The following is an 11,065-nucleotide window of genomic DNA, read 5'->3' on the forward strand; positions in this document are numbered from 1 at the left end:
TTTCCTTCCAAAATCCCTAATGTTCTACGTTAGTATGGCCCTTGACGATGGTTAAATTAGATATCGTTTGTCAGATCTATGTTAATACCGCTACTAGTATTGTTTTAAGGATACATTTTATGTCATAGTATATACGTATACACTAAACTTCGACTCTGATTTCATTATTATCATCATATCTTGAAGAGCGTGGATTCATATAATCAAATGAGGATTCAAAGATATGGACTAAGCTAGATCCATTTCACAATCATTCTTATAAAGTGACATCCAACATTTTAAACAAAACATCCCTCAGCGGATACATAGACTAGCACAAGACAAAACGCAGTCCCTTGGCTGGTGTCACCCCCAGCATATTGCCAACACAATACGACTACACAACAAAATAACTAAAAACAAGCAGCACATGACGAAATCTAGCACAACTCATCCCTTTCATGTCATATCCCATTCCTCTATACATTAGGAATCCCCCCCCCCAGAAAACTATTACGCCTACAGGTTTATCCGTCAAATGGTCCAGCAAAATCCAAATACGGGCCATTTAAAAGTTGTTTGACGTTCTTTCATTACCTAAACAAGTTCCCTCCTCTTGAAAACGAGGTCAGTCGTGGGAAACAACAAACGTTAGTCAAGGTACGAACCACCCGAATCTACAGACTGTATGTTAGTCACGGCAAGCAAAGGTAGGGCCTGCTCTTAACATGTCAATAGACCGGAATACCAGGCTGCAAGGTGGTTCACTGTAAACTAGTGGTCCTACCAGTTGCCGGGATAGATGCAGCTTCAGGAAAAGAGTGCTGAACCATGTTGCCATCGAAAGCATTGGCAGATGATGTGCTGCTGCCCTTCGCAGTTTGCTCCAGAAGACGAACAAGTGACATAAATATCTCCACCCTCGTAACATCCCTGTTTGCCTGTACCAGATACTCGAATTAAACAACAATTCAAAGAAATAGTTTACCATGACATGCAAGGAATAAACAAATAATAATGAAGATACCACACCAGAAATGTAATTGGACAGCATAACATTAATCAAATATCACTAGTATATTCGCATATGAAATGGGGAAAAAAACATTTGGCGTGTTGATATCACGTTGCTCTATTGGCAAGAATGACCGGAACAAAAATATATTGGAATCGGATACTCATAAAATCTCACCTCCACAGTGAAATGTGCCCAGATCTTGTCATTCCTAGTTTCCATAACTCCCTTCAAGATGGTCAATCCCAACCCTCTGATAAAGTCGGCTATTTCAAGGAAGAAACCCCGTTCTTCACAAAGCATCTGTCACGGGACAAAAACAAAAATGCAGTAACAGATGGAACAAGATAAATTGATCTCTAAGGCAACTTCACATGAAAGATTCCCACCTCTACAAGCATCTGACGAGGTCTATTGAGATCCTCAACCACAATAGGGCACAACATAGATTGTGAGCCGACCTCAAATGCCCATGTCGCACCTCCCTCAAAGTTTTCCTTTATCTGCAAACTCAAACAAAAGCAACATCTTAGAACTAAAGACATCAGAGAACATAGTATGCTGTAAAAAGCATTGCTTCTTACACATCCAAGATAGGAATGACACCAAAAAAAGTTGAGACAAGATTTGATAAATAAACATAACCGAAGGTTGGGTAAATAGAACTAGGTTACAAGCATAAAATAATAACCATACCTTAGACTCTCCCGTTTGTTTTAACTTGTCTGCATGCTTTGTTACACTTTGAAGAAAAATCATATGCTTGATGGTCTTTTCAAGAAGAGCATCAATGCTACACTGTTAAATCACATTAATGGATGTAAATTAATGACTATTCATTACAATAAAAGCATGGCACAGAATTTAGGCATGTCAAGTTAAAAAGATGCATTACTTTTGCTCCATTTGGTACAATTTCTCTCAACTCTTTTACTCGATCTTGGATCATCTGGCGATCTTTTGGCCTGTGTCGAGGGTTCTCTCCAGATTTTAGTCTTTTGCTATTTGGTTTGGTCGTTTCATTGTTCCTTTTTGAGTTTACAGTTGTGACACTGGTGTCACGCCTTGAATTATGACCCTGCTCAACCCATGAACTGATTTGAGACCCATACATTGAAGTAGTCTGAGAACAAGTTCCAGCATCATCTTTGCTACAGCCAGATCTATAAGAACTGGATGGAAGAGTTCCTCCCTTCAACAGAGACTTAGGAAGGCCACCTAGTAACTCCTCACGAACTTGATTGGAAATTTTAGACTGGCTGAAGGTACCGGAACAACTAGGAACAGATGAGTTACTGAACTTTGTCAATGTTGTCCTGCAGGACAAATTATCATCTGATATCTGCTTCCCGGCAGAATGGGCACTAGAAACTACAGCATCCAAAAGATGATCTTTACCCACCAGAGAGTAAATTCCCCGGTTGGAAATCCCTTCACTAGCAGAACAATGATCAGGAAGCACAATGGCCATATCCCTAAATATTGAAGTATCCTTGCCCACATTTTGCATCTTCAAATCTTGTCCCTTGGCAAGAACACTATTCCATTTCTCACCAAGTAATTTACTCTTCAAATCTGCCCCCAATACATCAAACAAGCCATCCCCTGATGGAGGCTGGACGCACACATCACCATAGTTAACATTGAAGGATTTAGTACTTGAATTTTCACTTTCATGCTTCAGGCAATCATGAAAAGCACTAGGAAGTTGCTCAGCAAAGGGCATGCTCTCATCAGCATGGGGCAATGGGATACTAAGTGCTTCAAACAAATCATTATCCATACTTTCTTTCTTCGGAATACACCTAAAATTCTCAGATTCATGTCCTTGATAAAGCATACAAGTAGTTGTTAACTGATCAGTCAGGATGGATGAAGGAACCTCCACCCTAGACGAACCAACTTGCTGAATCCCGTTCCCTGCCAATTGCATGCAAGAGGAAGTAAAAACGTGTTTTTGCAAGTTTGGAACAATGCCAGGGATTGATTCTGGTTTCATTTGACCATTCGATGCAGTAATGCTATTGATAACATGATTTTGCCGGCCATCTGATAAAACTTGTTGATCCATTGACTTTATGCTGATGTGGCTGGAAATTGGTTGACCAATCATTGGCCGACAGTTGAACCCAGACAGTGAGTTGCTAAAAGAAACTTGCGGGTTTTGCCACAAAGCTGAGTTAGAGTGAATTACTTCAGCACCAGCTCCGGATTCCATTTGACTTCTACAATATATGTTTGGCTTCATCTCTTGACTGATCAGGGAAGATGATCGGTCAATAAACATGGAAGTCTGAGATGAATTGCTTTGTTGGTTGCGGCCATCAGAAACTGAAGCCATGGAATTTTCAAAGGAAATGGGAATCCTGGTTTTCTCAATGCATTCATTTGCTCCATAGCTGTTAGAGAGAAGAGCTCCAGGGATGCATCCCAAACCGAGAATTAAACTCTTCACATCATTCACAAATCCCATGTTTTCCATAATCTGAATAAGAACAAGTAAACACTTAAACTTCAAGGCCTCTAATATGCTACAAAATCGAGCATGCACAGTCAAGTTGCTTACAGTCGTGGAAGAACCAAGCTGAAGAACTCCGTGAGGATGAACAGGAATAACCGCAACAGTCTGCAACAGATAGAAGTCAAATAATGAAGCAGAGGGATAAAAGGAAGACAAATAATGAGATAGAGTCGAAGAAATATCGAACCTGCATGCCAGCTGAAAATTGGAGATGCAACTCATTAAGAACCTAGAAGCATCCACACAAAAAATTGTCATGCTATGTTTTGTTAAACAACACTACCCCTACACCCAGTAGGTACAATTAGTAATATACCTCAGGGGGGTGGGCATCTGTAATGTAATTATTTGCAAGAATCCACTGATGATTACCAGTAAATGCCGCTCGCCCAACTAACCTGAAAAACAAAGAAAGCAGTTTATCACAATTCCTTTCTCGAGTAAATAAGGAAAACAACCTTAAAAAAAATACATGAATAATCTGCAAGTGGAAAACCAGAAAGCGGAGAAAAACTTGCCCTTGTCCAACTATAATAATGCGATTATTTATCATCATTTTGTTCATCAGGAAATGGACTTTGTCGTCCCATGTTCGACTCCCAAATTGAGAGGATGTTTCGGAACCCCAGCATCCCTCCTGCTCTCCAAATGACAATCCGGGGTTCTTAAGTCTGGCAATGCATGGAGGGACCGAAGACGGTGCAGATTCAATGTAACATTCCTCCCAAATTAGTAACCTGCAAAGCATAAAACATGTGGTTAAAGCCCAGGAAGAAAACATGTTTCTTCATTTATGAAGGCAAATATTATTTAACTCTTCAGGCATATGATGCCAAAAGTTTAGTCATCAATCAAGAGAGAGGACAAATGAAAATAAATGCATATGATGCCATTTAACTCCGAGAAATCTCATCCTAATGGGCGAAATAAGTTTAAAAAACATAACAAAAAATTGAATTCTCCAAGTTTCTAATATTGTTTCTTCTCTCTACATTTTCTCCAGCGGCCAAACAGACCAAGACAAAAGCAATTCATAGCAGATTCTGCTCGATCAAACAAAGGGAAACAATTTGTTGGATTAATGGATTTCAGCAGTGAACTGGTCCAATACGAAGAAGGTTTCTTGTCAAACTAGATTTACACATCTACTTTTCACTATGATTCTTTAAGACAAAACAGAATAATCCAAAACACAAGGTGCCAAAAGCGGAAAAGAAAAAGCGGCATCAGATAATAAATCAATGTAAAAGAAAAATTACAAGATAACAGTAAATAATCAAACTTTAACATGTAAAACAAGTTTTGCACCTCAAGACTCCAAAAAACAGCACTATACAATAAATACTTTCAGCTATGGTAGATCTCCTCCTCTGTTTGGTTGCCAAGAAAATCATTCAAAAGTTCATTTCTTTTAACCCCATCGTGTAGGGGGTCTATAGATTCAGTTTTAAGAGCTAGATATTCTAAAAATGGAATCTAACCCCCCAAAAAGGGGTGAAACGTAATTTGTTTCTACTTTATTAGCTAAACCAAATGAAGGATACAAGCATAACTCAGATTGAGTAGCCAGACCAAAAAAGAAAAACATGCACAGCACTAGAGAGAGAGAAAAACTAAAACTTTTCTTCTTTTTCCTTCATTTTTCTCCACAACCTAACAAACCCAAGAAAAAGAAAAGGCAGACACATGAAGCAGGAAAAACAAAGGAACTTACATAGTATTCTGGCAGCCGATCTTCCAAAAAACAGCATAAGAACATTGACTCACCCCACAAAGTGACTTCAAAGCTTCTTTCAACAAACCACCCATAGCACTTCTCCTTTTTTCTTCTGCTTCTTCTTCTTCTTATTCTCAAAGATCATACACTTAATATTGAAGCAAAGCAACCAACAAAGAACGACTCAAGGAGCAATTTTTATAACATCCCACATTTAAGAAACATGAAAAGAAAAAAGAGCAACTAAAACTAACTTCCTCTACAAGAGCCTCTACCAGCCTGCTTTGTTCTCAACCCACCGCTTCTTTTTCTATCTGGATCCAAATTTCCTGCTACCATCCTCCTGCAACCTCTCCCCATCAACACTTTTGTTAACTTTTAACGAAGATAACTAAACTAAGTCAAACAAAAGGAGAAAAAAAGAAACTTTTTTCTCCTAGATGATACCACAAGCTTCAAGCTTGAAGATAGCCAAAGTTTGCTCCATTTGTTTTTTTTTTCAATTGCAGACACAACAAGAGAAAAATACACACATACAAAAAAAAACAGAGAGAAAGAATAAGTTGAGAGAGAATTGGGATGCTATTGTTAGTTGAAAATTGATGAGCTTTTCTTTTTCTCGGTTTTGTAGGTTTCCCACTTTCTTTTCTATTTTTCTCTCTTCTTCTAAAGTGCGCCGCAGAAGGGTTGATTTTTAGACATAAGCAGAGGCAGCTTAGGGGTAAAATTACGGGGATGCCACTGATGCCTGATGAAGTTTAGTTTTGTCGGGTTCTGTACTTCTGGATATGTTTATTTAAATCACCCAAAGAAAAGTTCATCTCTCTCTTTTTCATTCGCAATTTGCAGGTGAGTCATGAGCGTAAAGCTGATTTTGTAAATCGTATACAGTTTGTATTTTTTTTTAATCTTACTAGTTATTAAAACCTCTACTCAATAGAATAATAACTTTCTAGGGTAAATTACGTGTCTAGTTTACCAACTATCTTTTTTATTTCATTTTGATCATCTAATTATTATTATTTTTTGAAAGAATTATTATTTTTAAATCATATCTAACACAACTAATTCATGTTGATACCGTCTCTTTTATATTTTCGTTTGGCCGACGGCGATACCGACCTTGATGTTGATTGTTGTCGATCGTCGGTGCTTCTTATTTTTCACTTACTTTTTATACTATATCTTTATTTTTCTTTTGATTTTAATTTTCAATAACTCTGTCTTTGAGGTATTTTTTTCTTTGTTTTTATGGCACGTTCTCTTCTGTCTTTTGGCACGTTTTCGATCGTATGGCCGTTGTTTTAGCTTTTATATTTTTCTCGGGTTGGATTTGACTCATCGACTGATCAAGATGATGTTTATTTATTTACCTGATGATCTTCCTTACTTTGAATCCTCAGATTGGATTAAGATATGTGGTTGTGTTCGTTGATAGTTTCTCATGTCGCTCAACTCTGATATACGATTAGTCGGTGGTCTTTTATTAGTTTTATCCCTTTTGTGGTTCATTTTCCGATGCAATAAGATATATTCGTATCTATCTTTGTTCAAATATATTTGGTTGAGATTTTAACTTTTTTTTCCTTCTATAATCTTTAAATGATCTCAAGTGACTAGTTTATTATGTTAGTGGTTATACAAAATATCCTAATTATGTGTTTAGTTTGCGATTATGTTGTAAACATTCATTGTAATTTTGGGTGTTTTTCTTTTAATAAAACTAGCGGCTTCTATTAAAAAACATATATAACATACGTTTTGATTTCATTTTGGTTATTTACAGTTAAAAGGTTAACAGAACTGTTGATATGATATTTTTTTTAGTGTAAACATGATTTTATTTTATGATGACACATTGGCATCATTGTTAACTTTTTTTTACAACGGATAACCAAAATGAAACTAAAACTAAATGTTAGATTGCTTTTAAAAAAATAGTTAAGTGACCAAAATGAAATAAAATCAATAGTTTGATACTAAACATGCAGTTTACCCTAGTTTTTAATACTATTAAAAGGGATAATAAAATTATAAAAATAAGACACTAGAACGAAGGATTAACTTGTGTGATTGTATTTAAAAAAAACTTGTGTGATTGAATAAAATTCAGTAATTAATAAGGACTAACGTAAAAAAACGTATTTACGGATTTAATTACATATTTTGTATAATTTTAAATAAAATAATTAGAATATATTATTTGAAGATTGAACATAAAATTACCATATATAATTCTTTTATCATTTCATTTATAATCATTATTAAATACATTATAATAAAAAAATAGGTAAAACATTCATTTCATTCCCAAGCATAATAAAATTTAGTAATTTTTAAGACTTAAATTTTATTTAGTAGTCATGCTTTTTTATATAGAAATCTTAGCGTGGTTCGTGTCCCGTCCTTGCCAAAATAGAAGGAATTTTTTAAAATTAGATTTCTGGTGAGTTGAATCAGATTTTTTATTAACTTTTTCGAAGTTGAGGTTGAGTTATTCTTTTACTATGTCATGTCCGAGTTGTGATTAGACAAAAAATTGTTATGTTATCATCTATACAAATGACAAATGTAAGATATGATCATGTATACCAAAGTAACATTAATTATAACATAGTTTTTTTAATATTTTTATGACGTATTCTTATTTACTTTTTTTAGTTTTGTTTAACCTATGTTAATATTAATTTTAATGTTAGTTTATTTTTTTAATATTATATCATTTATTTTTCTTTTTTCTTTGATTTTTATTTTCAATTTTAAATATAAATTTTTGTACTTGTGACACTTTTCTTTACTACTATGGTATGTTTTTTCTTTGTTCTAACGGTTCTTTATGGTTTTTGGAACGTTTTTCACATACTTACGATTGTTTTGGTGCTCACATAAAGATCTCTATGACATTTATCTTCTGATTGGTTTGTCGGTGGTCACGTATAGTCAGATATCATATTTGATAAAATGTTATTTATCGATATAATCAGAATTGCATAGTGAAACAACTTGTCAAATAGTTTGATTCGTTCACCACTCATTTATCACTTCGTACCTGAGACATTCCCTACTATGTAATGTCCAAGTTGTGGATAGACACAAAAAAAAATTGTTATGTTATCATCTATACACATGACAAATATAATATATGATCATGTATACCAAAGTAACATTAATTCTAACATAGTTTTTTTAATATTTTTATGATGTCTTCCTATATCATTTTTATTTTTGTTTAACTGGCAATAACATTAAATTTAATGTTAGTTACTGTTCGTAGTGGTTATTATTTTTTTTAACATTAATTCTAATATAGTTTTTATTTTCTCTTCAATTTTTTTTTTCAATTTTAAATAGAAATCTTTGTGATTGTGACACTTTTCTCTACTATTGTGACATGTTTTTTCTTTGCTCTAATGGCTCCTTATGGTTTTTTGTATGTTTTTCACGTACTTTTACGATTGTTTTGGAGCTCGCGCAAAGACCCCCATGACATTTATCTTCTTATTGCTTTGTCGATGGTCACGTATAGTCATATATCATATTTGGTAAAAGGTTGTTTATCTATATAATCAGAATTGCATAGTGAAACAACTTGTCAAATAGTTTAATTCGTTCACCACTCATTTATCACTTCGTTGTTATGATAGCAGCTAAACTATCATTGAAAACAAGAAGAAAGGAAAATAAAGAATAACTTCTCATTCATTTTATTGAAAATAATCCCCCTCTTCATACTTAGCAATAGGTGCTTATATACTAAGCAGAATAACAGTACTAATTAACTCAATTGACAGCTTAGCACACAAGGAGAGTGAATACACATGAGCTGTAACACCCCAACCCATACCCGACCCGGGTACGAGTCTGAGGTGTCACATTGACTTTTCAAACTTTGACTCTTATAGAAAAAAATAGGGAAATTTAAAACTTTTATAACATTAAAACTTATTCAAAACGTTTACAAAACTATTAGAGCTTATACAATATATATTCTTTTGATTACATGCCAACTAGAACTTTATTTATTAAAATACGTATTATTCACCTCTTTTCTGATCTGACATTTGGTAAGGGGAACTGATATGTCTTGCTCCACATTGCTCGTTACTCTTCTCGAAACCTACGTGTGAAACAATCACACGCTAAGTCGTTGACTTAGTGAGGCATATAAACATGTAATACAACTATAATTCATATCAAATGCATGAGCAATTAGTATTACAATCATATCATATAAAAGCACATATATATAATTTCTGCAACATGTACACACATGCACATATATCATTATCAACACATTTAACATTTCTCATTCACTATCATTAATCTTTATAATTTAACACTCTTATATAAACATTTGTCTTTACCATATCATGCATTAACCAAGCAATACACCATTATGTAAATCATGTAATCTATTCCATATAACAAGTCACATTTAGTATACTTGTTTACTCTCTTTATTAACCCATGTACACTATTGAGAACTTAAGGTATGTGAGTACATTGAGGTTGTGCACACATATGCTGTCACCACAGCTCGATCAATGTCCCGCAGGACCTATCCAGAGGTCATAAAGATCCTCGGTAACTATCTAGAGGTCATAAAGATCCTCGGTAACTGTCCATAGGTTCCGAAGAACCTAGGTGAACTGTCCATATGTTCCTTAGAACATAGGTATACTGTCCATATGTCTCGAAAGACATAGGTAATTATGTCCATATGTTCCGTAGAACATAGGTATCCTCGACTCTTGGCATGCCAACTATACCCCTAGCTCTCATGACACATAACATGGGCATTGTCATTTAACAGTTCACATTACTTGTCATTTATCTTCTGTCACATACCATATGTATGTGTAACCATGTATTCCATATCATATCACATGTTCATATAAGCTCATAGCTTCTTTCACATATACATGTAATCACTTAGTCTATTTTCATGTAATTCTTTTCACTTCTCATATGATTTTATATTCATATCTCACATTTTTCATATAGTCACTTGGCTTATTTCATTTCACGTTGGGCAGGTCTCATAGCATATATCACACATGCATATAATCATGTAACATATATAATAACCTATATCCATTTCATGTATCCGTGCACATATCAAAATCATAAATCAAATAACATTGTATTATTACATACTTTGTTCCATAGCCATATCTTTACATATCTTATACTTACCTAGTTTACTCTATTTCACACATAGTCACATAATCACGTAATATACTTACGCATAGATCATTTTCATACCTAAATCATATAACACCCAATTCTTCCTCATAAAGTTATATATTATATTCATATATATCATATCCTATAAGTAAATACTTATCTTATGGTTTGGTATCATCATTTATACTCAATTCCCTTCACTAATATATTATTCTCATATTACTCTATAGTCTAATCTTATTTAACTCATCACCTTTCTCATGTAGTCATATAAATCTATTATATAGATTCTTATAATTGATCACTTATACTATTAACATGTATGGCCACTTATCATATAACCTATTTAATATTCCCATGCAATCATATAGACCATTCATATTAATTCCTATACTTATCATAATACATGTATTCACACAATCATTTAACACATATTGTAATATATATCACATATACCCAAATCAAACATATGCCTATGATCATGAATTAATGCATTATAATATAGGAAATAGACTAGTCGCAAGTCTTATTTCCATTAAACATCATAAACTAACTTGTATGCACTCACCTGGCCTCACTAGTCCATTCCAATCTCTTATCTTCCCTTTTTATCGATCTTACTTGTCAATGATTCCGGAACTCGTTT

At 34.1% G+C, this 11,065-nt stretch overlaps 1 protein-coding gene across 1 annotated transcript; it reads right to left on the reverse strand.

Annotated features, from left to right (window-relative positions):
* Positions 1–320: 320 nt before the first annotated feature.
* LOC120144156 (transcription factor LHW-like) lies at positions 321–5,978 on the reverse strand. The gene is made up of 10 exons (XM_039158296.1): positions 5,230–5,978; positions 4,034–4,252; positions 3,832–3,913; positions 3,703–3,744; positions 3,561–3,620; positions 1,890–3,479; positions 1,691–1,792; positions 1,384–1,497; positions 1,172–1,297; positions 321–920 (listed from the first exon to the last, which is right to left on the reverse strand). The coding sequence occupies exons 1-10, from the start codon at positions 5,322–5,324 to the stop codon at positions 744–746; spliced, it is 2,607 nt and encodes an 868-aa protein (XP_039014227.1). The 5' UTR covers positions 5,325–5,978; the 3' UTR covers positions 321–743.
* Between the last annotated feature and the right edge of the window lie 5,087 nt (positions 5,979–11,065).

The sequence above is a fragment of the Hibiscus syriacus genome, unplaced genomic scaffold, assembly GCF_006381635.1.
Source record: "Hibiscus syriacus cultivar Baekdansim isolate YM2019G1 unplaced genomic scaffold, ASM638163v2 tig00110882_pilon, whole genome shotgun sequence".
NCBI lineage: Eukaryota > Viridiplantae > Streptophyta > Magnoliopsida > Malvales > Malvaceae > Hibiscus > Hibiscus syriacus.